The sequence below is a fragment of the Aspergillus brasiliensis genome, assembly GCF_001889945.1.
Source record: "Aspergillus brasiliensis CBS 101740 unplaced genomic scaffold ASPBRscaffold_2, whole genome shotgun sequence".
Classification (NCBI taxonomy): domain Eukaryota; kingdom Fungi; phylum Ascomycota; class Eurotiomycetes; order Eurotiales; family Aspergillaceae; genus Aspergillus; species Aspergillus brasiliensis.
In genome coordinates, this window is record NW_027137443.1 from 1,934,525 (window position 1) to 1,950,764 (window position 16,240).

A 16,240-nucleotide genomic window follows, 5' to 3' on the forward strand; every position below is an offset into this window, starting at 1 on the left:
GGGAAAGCCCATGAATGGATCATGGATTGCTGGTTCCCGACCTTTAGCGGTAGGGCGGTGGAGATCCCGGGATGCGGTGGGCGGTTCCGGCGCGGTATCAGACACCAAACTGACCAAACGCAGCCTAGACCGCGGAAGCTCTTTGGGCCTGGATGCCTGTGCAGCCTCACTACTTACTTGCAGTATATGAGTCCCTTATCATCTCCCCTCCCGCATTCCTCTCCAGTCAACTTAGGAGCTTTAGTGCTCGTTTTGTGAGGAGGGGATGTCTCTGCACATCTACATAGCTCACACCGGTGAGCATTTCGTCACCGATACAGCGTCCTTTGCATCGTATGTCCCCTTCACCCTGCTTTCCCATCACCGCCCCTTGAGCCCGGCCCAACTGTTCCTACCAGTTCCCTCTCTTACCCCGATGGAAATTAGCTGATACCATCTGCTTTCTCATAGTCCGGATGCAGTACGATCATGGGTGGCCACGAAGACTTCGATCCCGCCTCAACGGCAGATCTTAATGACGGCTCGTGGGAAAAACGTCAAGACGCTTGCCACAGAGGTATGGTCACCCTGGATGCCCAAGAACCCTGTGCTGAATCCATCGAAAACAGAGCGAAATCTTTGTGTATGATAGACGATACGTTAGCGAGCCCAACAGCGTCCAGATTCCGGAGCTACCCCCGCCTCATCCACTCCACGTCGATAATCCGCCCGATACCCTCACAAACCAGAACGATCTACAAGCTTGGAGGAACCTCTACTTAGCAAGGAGGACATGGGCCGCGAGTCTCACAGAGAGCTGCGAGTCGGCGGAGAAGCAGATACATGAACACAACGAGCGCACTGATATCATCAACCGAGCTGCCAGTGTTGCCCTCGAGAACCTCAAAACCCACGTCGGCACCTTAGAGCATAAATTCCAAGAGGCTCAGTCCTTTGCCAATGAACTCCTAAGTCAACAACAAGCAGCACTTAATGGTTGGAGAAGGGCACTGTCAACTTTAGATAGCATTCCAGCTCGCAAGGACTTCCCCTTCTTGGGCCGTCCGTCAACACCGACGAAAGGCAAAGGCCAAGCGATGGGTACACTACAAGACTACGTGGATACAGCGGAGGTACAGAGGGCTGGCTCGGAAGCCCCAGAAATACTTGCGCGCTTCGCTCATCAAGTTAGCACCATCGAGAAAAATGTTAGTGAGATTGCTACAGATACTCAACGCCTGATCGATGAAGCCTTTCCCACGAGTGTTGAGCCTGTGGATGGACTCTTGCAGGAAATGGAGACAATATCAAATAAGATACAATCCGACTACGAGCATGTTCTGGCCTTGCCTAATAATCCAAAGACACTGGCAAACGTTTCTAGGCTCGCTCTCAGCCATACAAAGGACCTTCTACCGTCATTATTGGATGTTAGCAACGAAGTCCAGGCTGGCCTGGAAGAATCTGTGAGAAGATATAATGCGGCAGTGAAAGTTTCGTCGAGTCATATGCGACTTATATCTTCTATCGAGTTTCGGCTTGCCGAAACCATACCTCAGATCAACAGTCTGCCCTCGCAAAGCGAAGCATTTGACGTCATCTACACGGTCTTCCATATGCCTCTGATCTATGGGTCAGTTCTGATCGAGTCTGTGCGACGTCGCGAGTTTAACGATAAAATGAAAAACGACTCGCTGACTTTGGCGGAGGAAATGTCTGTATTCAGAGAAGAGGAGCAGCGCCGAAGGAAGAAATGGCTCAAAAATATGGCGGATTTTATTTCCATCTCCGATGCTACGACCCCGGGCATTGAAGTAAATTTACGGGGCCAGGAGCAGGAATGGCCTACCGTTAGTAGGAAAGAGGTTGAGTCGTATATCGAAGACCTGAAGAACAAACCCGACATGGAAAATCACGCCCAAGAACTGATGCAGCGTTTTAAAGAGCTTGATGCTCCGACACGGATGCAGCGCCGCAGAGCAAAAGCCTTTAAACAAGGAAGTCTCTTCGACCTGAGCCGGAGTTCGCTTTTACTGCGCAGTGACGATATGGTCAGGAGCCTAAAAGATGAGAAGCTCAAGCTTGAAGACAGACTAAAGGGCTCTGAAAGCCGTATTCGAAAGCTAGAGGATCTTCTTCATCGTCAAAGTCACATGAGTCGACCCTCCAGCGGCAACTTCTCACTTGATTTTCCCAGTTCACCAGCGTCGCCTCATCCCGATTCACTTTCGAGGAGGTCTTCAGTCTCTTCGAGGCGGATGTCTGCAAATCAAGCCCCAGAGGAAAAGGCACTCGTTCAACGTATCACTCGCCTCGAGGCCGAGTTAGCGGCCGAGCGAGACATGGTGCAACGACTTCAAAAAGAGGCACATGCCGAGCGCCAGTCTAACACTGACAAGATACAAGAAGCCCAGTCAACGAAGAAAGATCTCATTGGCAATCTTGAAGCGCGGCAACGTGAATTCGACGACGAGCGCAGATTTCTGGAGGGTGAACTGAAAAGGCTTCGAATCCGGACTGAGGAGCTGGAAGAAGAGGTGGACAGAAATCTCGACAGTCGCGAGCATGAGAAACAAGACGCCGACGAGCGCATACATCACCTCGAAATGGAATTACAAGATGTCCATGCCCGAGCTGAAGAAGAGTTAAGGAAAGCAAATGAAACGATTGTGCAGTTACAATCAGAGAAGGACGCGGGAGCAACCCTACAGGCTCGTATTGAGGAGTTGCAAAACCAAGTGGCTGAGACTGAAAGAAAAGAAAACGATAACAAGCACGCGTTGCAGGTCGCTTTCCTCAACCTGTCTCCTGGTGGCTCTGTCCCTACCGAAGTCCCGAACATAATCAAAGCAATCGAGGTTCTCTCCGAGGGACTAACAATTCATGCCAAGAATGCGGAAGACAGTGCCGCAAAAGCTTCAACAGAAAGCAAAGCGCTCGAAGAACGTCTGAACCAGGTAGAATCTGAAATGGAAGATTTAAGAAAGACTGTGGCCTGCCGAGAAAGAGAACTCTCCCAAGCTCACAATGAATTGGCTGAAGGAAAATCAAAGCTTGGCATTGTGACCTCCGAATTGGAAGATGAGCGATCAAAACTCATTGCGTTACAATCTCAGTTTGCTGCGGGCGAGACAGGATCAGACGCTTTGCGGGAGCGTGTTACGGAAGAAGAACGAAAGTTAACGAACCTGGCCCAGAGGCTGGCCGAGGTTGAGTCATTGGCTCGTCAGTCTGAAGAAGAGGTTACTGCCTGGAAGAAGAAGGTTGAAGCAATGTCCGAAGCGGAACAGCAAGCTACAGTACGGTTCGAGACTTGCGGGTTCAGGTTCCAGGAGTTATCGAAGCAGCTTTACGCACAAGTGGAGAAGCTGGAGCGCATGCTGGAACAACTGGGATTTACCATTGTTCGTCAAGATGGTGACATTGTTGTCCAGAGGTCATCCAAGGTCAATGCCCTCTCTAGCACCGGTGACAGTCTTAGCCAGTCGGGAGTGGTGTCAGTGAGACCGGACGCAAGCCTTCTCGACTGGATGCATGCCGATAGCAAGGAGGAAGAGACAGACAAGTTCATGGCTTTCGTGGAATCCTTATATCAGTTTGATGTGGATGTCTTCGGCGACGCGGTTGTTAAACGCGTGAAGGACATTGAAGTCCTTGCTCGCAAATGGCAGAAAGAAGCCCGCGGATACCGAGACAAGTACCACCGGGTTCAGAGCGAAGCCCATGATAAAATCGCCTATCGGTCCTTTAAAGAAGGGGATCTTGCTCTTTTCTTGCCTACTCGCAACCAAGCTATCCGGTCATGGGCTGCGTTTAACGTTGGCGCCCCGCACTATTTCCTGCGCGAGCAAGATGCGCACAAGCTGCAAACACGGGACTGGCTGCTCGCTCGCATTACCAAAATCGAAGAACGCGTTGTCGATCTCTCCAAATCGATGAATGGTGCCAACCCTGACCGCCGTTCCATCGGTGAAATCAGCGACGGCACCTCACTTGATGACGAGAACCCCTTTGAGCTGTCCGATGGTCTACGCTGGTACCTCTTAGATGCCACAGAAGAAAAGCCAGGCGCCCCAGCGACTCCAGGCCTAGGAAAGAGCACCGTTGCGCCCGCACACGTAGACGCCAAAGGCAGCATTCGCATGAAACGCACATCAGTTGGTGGGAACATTGCCAAAACATTGACCAAGAGCCTAGACAGCCGACGGAATAGTTCCAATTCTAAGAAAGGACATTCCTCAACTCCTTCACAACGCGGCAACGAATCAACAACAGACCTAGCAAGACAAGCTGAACAAGACACTGCTGCCAGCTTGCACTCACGGGAGGCAGCCCCTAAACCCGATGAGGTTCGGCGCAACCCTCCTCAGGGTCCGTGAAAACCGCGGCCCCGACTTTTCTTTCTCTCCTGAACGGAGCTGACGGACCGTCAATAGGGCACGGAACGAATGCACAGGGGCCACCAACGTGCCATATCCGAGGGTAGAGTGTTACCTTCGTCTCCGCGTGTTGACGTCGACGCTTCATCTATGCACTCAGCCCGACGCCCGACTTCGAGATACCGGCCATGGGAGAGACTCTGGTCCGTTGATTATCTTTTGGAAAGTGGTGGGAGTGGTCGCTGAACATAGGGTATCTGGCATGCCCTGCACTATGAATATTATGGAACTCTCACGATAGATGATCTAAAGAGCTCAATGGCTGATTCGACCGATGCTCCACATACTGATCTCATGAGACGGATCAGGCCATGCTTGCCTGAATGATACCCGGTTACATGAATAATTTGCCTTATCTCTTTCGCTCATTATTATCGTATAACATTTGCTTTTTATTTGTGCAGTTCAAATTCTGCTATTATGATTTTTTACCAAGCGGAATATTGTTAAGCCCAAGATTAGATGTGCATATCTCTAGCCTCTTGATTGCTCCGAAAGTATACGTGGATTATAAACAAATTGATATACAAGGTTCCATCTAGGCCCCATTCATAAAGCGCCGGCAGCGCCTGGTTTGCCTGAGACCTCCTGGAAGCGACCGGCTCGCCTGAGCAAGTCACGTGTTAGTCAGTATAGGTGCTTCCATGAGGCCATGTAGAAGAGGGAACGTCAAACGGCGTAATACTCACTTAAAAAGCTGATCCTTTGACCTGGAGGCTTCGCTAAACTCGAAGGAGTTGAAGCCAAAGTGGAAGAAGCATTGCTGGAATGACGCCAGTATCCGACTAACCCGATCGGGCAACGCAGCAGTACCGCGGGCGGAGCTCGTCGTCGTGCTTGTTGCTCTGTTGCTGGGGAGTGTTGATCTTGCGAGTTCCTCATTCACTGCATTCCTAGCCCACCATCTGCCCCTGGCTTCTTTGTGTTAGTCGCAAGGAGCGGATTGGCCGAATTTGTCTCTCATCATGCCTGCTACCCCCGAGCGCAGGAGCGACCGAGGGGCGTTGGCGCGTCGCAACCGCGAATACCCCCAGGACCAGCAGCTCTCCCCCCTTCGACGAGCCCGCTATACTCGTCTCACGGATAATTTTGACGCGTCATTTGTGCCTAATACCTACGAAGACTACAATAGCCGACAACATCGGCGGAACTTCAGCCAAACGGGATCAATCCGCGCTGCGTTCGATTACACTTCGCGTCTAGGCAATATGTCGGATCATGAAGCCGCCGCATACACCCACGGCACGCCAAATCGGAATAAAAGGCAGAGCTTCGACTTCACATCCCCCGAGTCCAACCCCCCGAACGAGTTAGCGGAGGCTTATCGACAAATCGATGATGCGGGAAGCCTGGCCGACCTTGACCCGGACGATGAAGACTTCAACCTTTCGTTGCGGGACAGTCGCAGCAGACGCTCATCGTCAGCATCGCGGCTGAGGGGAGACGATTTGTTTGCGGCTGCGGATGCGGATTTTCTGAACGAGATTTCGGACGACGGCCTCCGTCGAACATTGGTCGACCATGTCGAAGACGAAAAGCGGTTGAGACGGGCCACATCCAGCCGGTCTCCTGTGCTGAGCAATGCAGGGACGCCGAACCCGCTAACATCGGAAAATTTACAACGGCGCGAGGAAGAGGAAGAGCAGCAATATATGGAAGAGGAAGAAAATGATGGCCTGAAACCCTCCTTGAACCTTCCGTCGACCTGGGGAAGCAGAGCAGCTCATCGGCGTGACTGGTTAAGGAAAATGACACGGCGCACAGAGCTTCCCGAAAACCCAGCGGTGAGGGCGAGAGAGGCATCTCCCCCAAAGCTCAAGTTTGACAGAGACTCGCACGTCAACCATACGGAACCGACCAATGCCGAAAGCAACACGCCGGCTGATCGTCCGTCTAATAGATACAACAGGATCCCATTATCCGACGCACAGAACAAGCTTTCTGAACAAAAAGCGGATAAGTTGACTGAGGGTGATCCAATACCGAATACGCCTATTGTGGTTTACAAGAACTCGACTTTTACGAAGCGAAGCCCAACGAAGCGAGACTCACAGGACCTGCTTCGGAAACTATCGAGGACAGAGTCACCAGGCCAACGGAACGAGCTGAAAACCCCGGAGACCCAGAAATACCCCGAGAGACGCATTTACGATAAGACGCCTGTGGTGACTGGCGCTTGGATCGATACTCCGGTGACCGAACGGGTAGAGCGGGTCAACGAGCTCCCCGAGCATCTCTCTCGGGACATAGTACCATCACCTCCGAGGAATGAAAGGTTCGAGTCGTCGTTGGTGCCTTCACATACACGCCAAGCTTCACAATCACACGAATTTGAAGAAAGACGATTGAGGGAGGAGAGAGAGAAAGAAAAGGAGCAGGAAGAGAAGAAACGGAAGGAGGAACAAGATAGGGAACAGAGACAAAGAGAGGAGAGACAAAAGGAGGAGAAGCAGAGGGAAGAGAAGGAACGGTTGGATAAGGAGAGAGAAAAGGAGAAGGAGCGGAAGCATGCGGAAAAGCCGGATCGGGAGAAACAAGAGACGAAAACTGAGCAAGAACAGCCGAGAAAAGCGAGTGGAAAGACGAAGTCCAAGGATAAAGCACCCCTGGTCAAACCTGATCTGCCAAAGAGTGCCCTCGAGACAGTGTTGAAGGACTACAAGGACCACAAAGACTCACTAGATGTCGGTGACGATACGATTGAATCACTTCAAGACATCATCGACGGGCAGCCTGGTGAACTGAAGACCGAGGCTGAGGATGATGCTGCATACGAGAATGAGGTTCTGAAGAAGCTGGAACTTGCGAGTACTGGGGATAAAGAAACTGTGGATTTGGACCGGCTTAATGAGAAGCTGAAGTCGCTAGCGGATAACATTCAAAAGGTCAAGACAGGATTGGACGGCTTGGAGGTCCAAGTATCGCGAGATGCGGACACGCTTGCCGCAATGCCATACCCTCCGAAAGGCAAAAGAAGTAAACAGCACGTCTGTGAAACTTGCAACGGGGAAGGGGATGGTCGTGTTTATGCTTTGGTAACCCTGCCACGGCTATGGAGACGAAACCCTCTTTCCGGACGCATACATCTTACGCGTCTAGGATGGTGCTCCCTCATCCTGCTCCTGTGGTTTTACTCCGAATCGACTATGTGCGATTTCTACTGCCACCCGTCCATATCAGACACTTGCCAGGGAAACTGCCTCCTCCCGGATGCTCCCCGTTTCCCGTACGTCATACCGACAATGCTCTGGCGCTGGCTTCACCTGTCTTCGATTTTCACACCTCTTTGGACTGTTGCTATCGCCTTGTTTAGGCTCACTGCCCAGATGCTTGGCTTCTGGGACGGATATGTAGAAGAAGAGCCTACTCCGGTCAACCTGACCGGCGAGATCCGCATCCATGGCCGTACGATCAACATTCCAACGGCGGAAGCTACGTCTCGAGGTTTCTTTTCCCCGCCGAAATTGTGGCCTGATAAGGGACAGCCAGTTGTGCCACAAGTAGTTCCTGAGTTGAAGGTGGAAGTTGAGGATATTCCTGGCCGAGCATCCTCGTGGGGCGACGATGGATCCATGGACGATGATGAATTTATTTAGTCGGTTTATTTAGGACGGGTTGGGGCGTCTGAGATGTTATTGGCGTTACTACGGAAGGTGGATGGGATCTTATACCTAGGTGGATCATGGAGTATTGCTTATAAGCACCAACATACATTGACTGATTTTCCGCAACTGATCTATAACGTGTAAACCCACTCTTATCTAAGGTTATCGCGATCTGCAAGAAGCCGCGGCTAGCTCTTCGCAGTTAGTGCATTGCTAGCGGCGGCATTCAATGCCTCGCATTTGCAATATAGTAGTAATAATGCCGACGTGAATATTGACAGTGGTCGAGGAATAGAAAGAGTGATGTAGTCAATATCAAGATTCACCTCTGGCAGGAAGTGATAGGCGAATCAATACTATAAAGGTCCGTTTCTCCCTTCTCCAATTCGTCTTCCTCATTCTCCTCAACCACTACAATCTACTATTCCGTAATCTCTCTTTATGGGACTAACAGGCCAAGCTATTTCAAATCAATCCAGCCTAGTCATAGCTGCTACTGTCTTCATATATTGTTAAAACGGACATCGAAGACATCTACCAAGCCAAACCCTAACAATATACCACACGATTACTACTGCGGGAAACCAAAAGCCCATTCTTCAGAGCTATAGCATTATCAAATCCTAAATTACCAGACAAATACAACGCTGACGTGAGAAAGTCTTGGGCCATCAACAAAAACCCCATGTTTGATATCTTAGCAGACAAAGATATCGACGGGAACAAACATGGGTTGCCACCCTTATGCTCATAGATCTCGTTACATCTACTCAACCTCCTCCAGCTCCATGGAAGTTAGACTTTCAGTAAACGACCGATACGGGCCAAAAGAACGAAACTGTCGCTAGACAGTGGAAATTGTGATAAGCCGTGCACGTTGCCGGCCCTTACGTTGGGAGCAAGTGTTGCCATAACCCTACATTCGGGGGCAAAAAAACCGAGAGTCAGCCCACGGTGTACCGAGAGGGAGATGGGGACCTCCTCGAAATCCTCCAGAAATGAAGCAGTGGTTAATGTACCTCTGGAAAGTGGCAGGATCAGGCCCAGGAAAAGTTAGATCAGATTTCCTCGCGGTCGATGAAGTAATATCCGATATAGCCCACCCAGGCTAGCGAAAACGCAAGCGGGAATAAAGTGCGAGCGGGTCGGTTATTACAGAAGAAGACGACCTATGGCTTAATGAAGCTTGAACTGACCACCATGCCATCATACCAGAATGGCAGACTCAACATCGAAAATCTCTTCTGGAGATACGTCAAGAGAACTGCACATTTCAAGAGATGCTCCTCGCCCAAATTGCATTAAACATGGCGTATGACCTGGGACGCTAGACTTACTCTGAATAGGGGCGCTTCCAAGAGGATAAGTTATTGCTTGTGCTCATTGTCGTATGGTCCGGTGTGCTACTGGATGTAGCACTTCAATCATACGAAGAAAAAGCCCAGTAAGATCTGCAGGGGCAAGTCCATCTTCCCTTCAACCCTGTCAAACCGTCGCCACTTTCCAATGCAAGCTAAAATCTCTTGGGATAAACTTGGCAAAGGACAAGACCGCATCACAGCTCAACACACAGCAGCCGGATGAATTCAGCAATCAGATGATCCAAGAGAATTCTTCTGCTCAGTCTTACAAACTAGAAACAATCTGTGAATTTGCTCAATAATCCGTCTATCAAGAATGGTCAGACTTTACCTACATCTCGATAGTTACTAATCTTGTCTTCCAGTAGCGACTGCTAGATAAGTTTATACCTTGTTGGTAGCATGCATTGGTTAATGCACTGATTCTCCTAATAACGAAAGACCCCGATGCTTGTTTATAAGACATACACGGTATCCCAAGTACTGGTAGAGTGAAGAAGGCATTCAACAAGAAGGATCTAAGCAAGGCTGTTAGTGTTTGTTTCCCTGTGGTTCCCATGATCCGAAACTGACTTGGATTATAGTGCCTCAACCGAACTATGTCTGCATAACCGGTCTATAGAACCATCATGAGCCGCTCAAACTATACCAGCATCACTCTAGGGCCTTACAACATCTGCACTGAAACTGAAGTTGAATGAATTTAAAGCCCTGCTAGAGGCTTCCTGGTCATAGAAGGCTGTATATCAATGGCTTGAAGACAACGAGGATGTCTTCGATTATATACCAAAGCTAGTTTCTATGCACGTGCCAGTATATCCTCTGGCATTCCAATGGTTTCTCTTCAGCATGTACAGACAATCTCATCGGCAACCAAGATAAGATCCGATGAAGTTCTGAGAGTGTACAAAGCAAACAAAGACGTGTAAAGTCCTACCGTGCTAGGCAATCAGGTCTATCAAAAAAGACGGCTGAGAAACGGCATCTATAACCTGATTTTTGGCTATCACAGTGGCCTTAGTTGAATCAATTGAGTGAAATATAACAAGAGCAGCAAGAGATGGTGAATATTTCCAGAAGACCAGCTGGTATAGGACAATTTGTATTGAAAGAATGCGGTGGGATATGTGCCTAAAGTCTCAATCACTACGAGAGCTGGACATATCTTTACTTTCACGATTTGATTAGGGCATAATCGAAGACAACAGGCAGCCCACCTTCAGAGAAATTGAAGGTGGGCCTGATATAAGTTGTCTGTAAGGACAGAGGGACGAGTCCTTCATCCGATCAGATCTATGTCTGTCTTGAAGATACCTAAACACTGCCCAATAACGACTGCCGCCTAGGAACCGGGAAAGTCTAGAAATCTTCGTCACAACTGTCGCTACCTTTCGATGACTTCCGGATTCTTGCTCTTTATAGGGGCCAGAATTTTGGGCCTGACAAACGCCCTTACCATGGTTGACTGCTTCATCTTCAAAGAACTGTTGACTTTATACCGGGTTGGTTAGTTTATGGTCTTTTGATGGGCAAGCTTCCGCGTCGATGCTCTAACTTGATTGTTTATTCTTTATATCCTCAATATAGCACAAAGGACATGCAGCTCGATACGTTGTGGATTCGGATATCAGATGCCTGGATCGTGGCACACACACATGAGATAGTATGCTGCCAATCGGCCTAGCAACGGACAAGTTTCTATGTCCCGAACACCAAGGAAGGGGCATGAACGGGACATAAATGTCCTGGCGAAGCATACGATCCGTTCTATATTATCCATATTGCCTCACTTCCCTGTCGATATGCTCGGGTGAACGAGGACAGTTTATAGTAGAACTTCTCTCGTTTTACTTCTTTATGCTTGGTCGAAGTTACTTCGAAAATACTACGCTAAGTAGCCTACTAAAGAAGTCAAAGTGCTTCAATAAGCACACGACCAGATATCTGCAATACTGCAATCGCCAATGTTTACATCGGGAATAGAGAGATGTTAACAAAATCGAACTGTCACTAAAAGAACAGGTTTATTCGTGTTCGGCTTGAAGTACGAATCTATCAGGCTTTACTATTAAAGCTCCAGCAGCCGAGATGGACGGAGGACGACACCACAGACAAACAAAATTCCTCGTGGACACCTCTTGGTCTGCTTCTTTCGTCTCCTTGGGCAATTGGCAGGTGTCTGAAACTTACCCACAAGCTAGGAGCATCATTTCTGAGGGAGGTTACTCGTCAGTTGTACAAATTAGCAGGGACAAGCTGGGCGCCGACCTGACCGCCCGATTCCAGCAGTTATCGACCAACTGTACCTTCTCGAAGCATGTCAAGGCGTTGGTGGAGCAGACGAAAGGCCAAAAGAATCTCATCACGAACCGCATAAATCACCGGATCTATGTCCGCTGCATGGAGTTCAATCAGGGTTCTCTTCCTCTCATTTCTCGAGCTATTACCGAACTAGTATGGCCTATAGCGTTGCGCGTAAGCATGCCTGATATAGCAGGGTTGACTTGTAACAAAGTTAATTTAGATCATGATTCATATTATAGAGAACTATCACCTACCACTTTCAAGCTGTTCTTTCAGCTCATCAGATCTACCAGAGACAACGTCCTCGAACCCTTCTGCCACACATTCCATCTCAAGCTCTGATATAACCGCTGCAGATGATTAGGCTTCAATGTTGATTGTGTAAGTGTATGGCGTTGCTTATTGGCTTCAAGATAATCAGTAAAATTTGGTCGAGAAATTGCGCCCAAACCATTTTCCGGATCATCCTGGACCTTCCCTTCAAAGATGGACGCTTCTGTTGTGGGGGAAAGCACTGTAGAAATTGGGTACAGATTGCTGTCAACATTGTCGGTCATGCGGTGATATTGAGAAAGCTTCCTCTCTGCTGCTTCAAGAGAAGCGAGCATAAGTTGCTTTCGAGCAATATTCTTCCGTTACTGACAGGGACGAGAAATCTCCGTTCCAAGAAGGGTTCCAAGAATAGAGATTTAGAATTGTGATTTTGAAACTTCGGGCCACATCGACTTATGAGTCTTTTTCGGTGAAACATTCAGTTCGAGACGATTCATTTAACGCAGAGATGGCCACTAATCGCTGCCTCAGGCCAGAAGCTGCGCCAACTCGCAACTAACTGCTAGTTGCATTCTTCTCTCTTCCTCCTAGTATGCACCATAGTACCATATTCCAGAATACCAACAGGCGAGATCATCGTATCGATTGTCTGAGGACGGCTAGCCCTCTGTGATGCCCACCGGTCACTTCCCGGGCTTGTGGGGGCTCTCCGCATCTCGGAGGTGTCCCCGCGGGGGAGGGCAATCCTGGCTCTGGTTGAAGATGGTCAAAACTGTCAGTGACAGACATATCTCAACAAATCCCTTCCTTGAAAAGCTGACCAGGGCGGGGGGCAGCGATATTCGGCTTCTTTGGCCTCGATACAATATTCTCGGCATCATTTATCCTATTATTAGCAGAAATCATCAGCTCAGCAGAAACAAATGACTCCTGTCATTCCGCCTTTCTCAACTCCAATGCTGTCTAGAGCTAAGAGGATTACTTGGGTGATCTTAATAAGTAGAGGGTGGTAGTGATTGTTCAGAGGGCAAAGGTGGAGAGGAAAATGATGTACTTAGATGTTAACTCTTTAGTCACTCCAACGAAGTCAGCGTTCCTAATAATAAAATACTAACTCTGAAAGTTACGGACATTTAATTATGACAGCCTTCAAAGCGATGATACAGTACTCAAAATCATATCTATGTAGCTATCGTATGCATGTACATATGTCTAACAAGCACTATCTACATAAAGCAAACTCTATAAACAAGCAGGGTATAGCAGATCAATCCTCAAACGCCAATTTCATGATATAGTCCCTTTCAGAATGATTATAGCTTCGCCTTCTCCAACCACTCCTGTTCCAGGAGCTTCTCCCCCTCCAAGCGCCATTGCTTACCCCTCTCCAGAACGGCATCCACCTCTTCATCCGTCAAAGGAACGGCACTCTCAAGTGGGATCTCACGAACAGACCCCAACTTGTACCCAATGAAGGTGATCTGCGCCGGAGTGGGAGTATCTGCAGTTATCTTGCCCGCCACGACATCACGACAGAACTGCGCCGTGCCGTCCAAGAAGCGACGAGACGTAGGCGTCCCCAACATGATCTGTCCGAAGCAATGCGGCATGCCTTCGAATTGCTCAACAATGACAGGGACGCCAACCCGGTGCATTTTGCGGGCGACAACGAGTCCCTCATCGGTGAGACCTTCCTCGCCCATGGCGATGAACACCGGAGGCGCGCCTTTCCAAATTTCGTCGCGACCGGCCAGCGGGCTGACGAGCGGGTGCAAAAGGGCGCTGGCGTTGGTGTACAGGTCCACACGAGGTGGCTTGACAGGCCAGATGTCGTCTTCGGGAACAGCAAGTGGGCGGTAGGCGGTTTCAGGATCCTGCGTGGGAGGGCTCAGGAAGTCGTAGACCGAATTGTGGGTGACGGAGGGCATAGAGCGAGTGATGTCGCACCAGGGGGAGCTGATGGCTAGGGCGCCGGGCAGTTCGATGGGAACATCACGTCCGTGAAAGCGGACGGTAGGGCAGACGCGACGGAGAGTGAGGAGTGTTTGGAGCAGAACGAGACCAAGGTTTCCTCCGGCCGAATCACCAGCGATAATGATCTTGTTGGGCGCGACGGGCTCGTGGAGAGAGCCCGGAGGCGGAGAGACGAGCGATAGGTATGCAGTAAGGGCATCGACGAGAGCAGCAGGGAACGGGTTCTGAGGCGCAAGACGGTAGCGCACCGATAGAGCAGGAGCTCCGGTTCGTTTCGACAGCTGAGAGACGAGCGGGCGATGGGTGCATGGGTCGCAAAGGCTAAACATCCAAGACGTCAGAACCAAGAAATTCCAACCAGTATCAAGGGCAACTTACAAATAAGCGCCTCCATGGAGATACAAAATCACCATATCCTCCTTTGACTCCTTCTTCAGCTCCTCATATTTGGCTTCTTCCGAGATATCCGGCTGCGGGGTGTTCTTATGCACGCCGCTCCGATATCCCGTCCACTCTGCCTCAAGCGGGATTACCCCAGGAATATTGTATGTCTCGTCGCCCGTCTTCAGGGCCTCGATGGCTTTGATGACCGCGTCCTGTACATCCTCTTCTGGTTTGGGAAAGGTCACCTTGGACACCCACATGGGACCCTTGATGCCGGGGTCGCGCATGCTGTCTCTTTGCTGTTTGCCGACGGGCGAGGTGAAAACGAGAAATGAGCGAATGATGGCGACGGTCAACTCGGTGCGCAGGTCTTGTTTCCCCGTGACAGGCGACAGGCGGATGCTATGTAGGAGAATGGTCTTGAGAACGAGGGGAATTCGCACAAGGATTGCCGCCAACAGGCTGAGCGGGTTGCTTAGATTGCTCATGGCGGCAAATTGTAACCTGCAAAACGGAGAACGCAAGAACTGTAAAGAGTGTGAAATCGATACCCGGGAAAAAAAAATAAACTCAAAGACTCTATCCCTAAGGATAATAGGAGGTCGAACGAGAAAGGGTTAAGGAAGGTAAAAGAGAAAAGCAGGGGGCAAAAGTAACAAATGGAGAAGAGCTCAAATTGGTAATGAATCCCCGACGAGACCCAGAAAAAGCCTCGGTTCGTCGGACGAGATGGAGGGAGGCGATGGGTCCGCATGACGCAGGCACACACGCACACCAACGATTCCGTTGCCGTCGAGCATGATGATAGAAATACATGCTAGACTGATTTCACCATCTGTTTCTACAATATAGTTCGTCTCAGGGCTATACTGCTGTTCTTCCGGACCATGGAATGCGGAACTAGAAAATAACCTTCCTCTACCCCAGATTCCGTTCGGGCGGCGCAGCGTTCGGAGTAATCTGCAGCCCGTTCTAACTAACGGTAAGCCTGACAAATCTTATCGCATCGACGAAAAATGACACCCCACTCTTTGCTTATGGATCGTTCATTCCAATGCATTAACTATAACTATAATAGTACAGATATTTATGAATCCCCATCTTGGATTGATTCATGCTTTCATGCAGGTCATCAAGCGTGCTTCAAGTATTCCATCTGGGACCCCCGTCTAAAACCGTCCGGCAGTTTCCTTGGCTTTACCCTTGACTTCTCCAGCAGCTTCCTGTGCCTTGCCCTTGGCAGTACCGAGTGCCTCCTCAGCCTTGCCCTTGCCCTTGCCAGCAATTTCGGATGCTTCACCAGACAATTCGTCGGTCTTGGCCTTGGCCTCAGCAGAGGTGCTGCCAACGGTACTCTTGACCTTTTCGGCGGCGGATTCTGCACATATTATGAGCGAGGGATCTTGTGCAACGTAGTATAGGGATCTACATACCTCCCACTTCAATGCCCTTCACAGCGGCATCCGAAACCTTGCGGTCGGCCTTCTTCAGAGTGTCCTTGGTGGCATCGATGGGTCCCTTGTCTAGCCGGGCAGTGGCGGAGATCGATCGGGCGGCCCCCACGGAGAGAGCCGGAGTGGTGGTAGGTCGGAGAGACAGCGAAGCTGTGCGAGCAGCGGGAGCAATGCGGGCGAGGAAAGACATGGTGGATTGTAATGTGATTAACTTGGTGGGATTGAGGATGGAGAAATGGTGTAGAAGTCAGGAGTAAATGAGTTAGATCGGAATGATTGAGTAGACTGATTTAGTAGCCAATGTTTGGATTGCCAGAAGACTACCTCCATGATGCTGGCACCGAGAATCTTTATAGCTGGTTAAGCTGCTGGAAGACGTCATCACCAAGGGCGGCCAGGTTATGTATGTCTTACGTCGATGGGCTGTCACTGCAAGACCGAATTGGGGTTAGCGTTGATCGTGACCA

At 49.8% G+C, this 16,240-nt stretch overlaps 5 protein-coding genes across 5 annotated transcripts; 3 read left to right on the forward strand and 2 right to left on the reverse strand.

The window, feature by feature from the left end:
* Positions 1-265: 265 nt before the first annotated feature.
* On the forward strand, positions 266-4,604 carry atg11 (autophagy protein ATG11; the record flags this gene model as incomplete). The annotated part of the gene is made up of 4 exons (XM_067626791.1): positions 266-333; positions 451-556; positions 609-4,328; positions 4,416-4,604. 4 exons carry the CDS (start codon positions 266-268, stop codon positions 4,602-4,604), a joined length of 4,083 nt encoding a protein of 1,360 aa, XP_067483336.1.
* Positions 4,605-5,260: 656 nt separating this feature from the next.
* Positions 5,261-8,147, forward strand: ASPBRDRAFT_38474 (uncharacterized protein). Its single transcript, XM_067623947.1, has one exon. The coding sequence runs from the start codon at positions 5,384-5,386 to the stop codon at positions 8,012-8,014; it is 2,631 nt and encodes an 876-aa protein (XP_067483337.1). The 5' UTR covers positions 5,261-5,383; the 3' UTR covers positions 8,015-8,147.
* Positions 8,148-11,444: 3,297 nt separating this feature from the next.
* ASPBRDRAFT_62329 (uncharacterized protein) lies at positions 11,445-12,030 on the forward strand (the record flags this gene model as incomplete). The annotated part of the gene is made up of 1 exon (XM_067628365.1): positions 11,445-12,030. The coding sequence occupies exon 1, from the start codon at positions 11,473-11,475 to the stop codon at positions 12,028-12,030; it is 558 nt and encodes a 185-aa protein (XP_067483338.1). The 5' UTR covers positions 11,445-11,472.
* A 1,244-nt stretch (positions 12,031-13,274) lies between these two features.
* ASPBRDRAFT_192262 (alpha/beta hydrolase) lies at positions 13,275-14,807 on the reverse strand (the record flags this gene model as incomplete). The annotated part of the gene is made up of 2 exons (XM_067620459.1): positions 13,275-14,256; positions 14,314-14,807. The coding sequence occupies 2 exons, from the start codon at positions 14,805-14,807 to the stop codon at positions 13,275-13,277; spliced, it is 1,476 nt and encodes a 491-aa protein (XP_067483339.1).
* Positions 14,808-15,488: 681 nt separating this feature from the next.
* ASPBRDRAFT_117972 (uncharacterized protein) lies at positions 15,489-15,963 on the reverse strand (the record flags this gene model as incomplete). Its single annotated transcript, XM_067617137.1, has 2 exons — positions 15,489-15,697; positions 15,753-15,963. 2 exons carry the CDS (start codon positions 15,961-15,963, stop codon positions 15,489-15,491), a joined length of 420 nt encoding a protein of 139 aa, XP_067483340.1.
* Between the last annotated feature and the right edge of the window lie 277 nt (positions 15,964-16,240).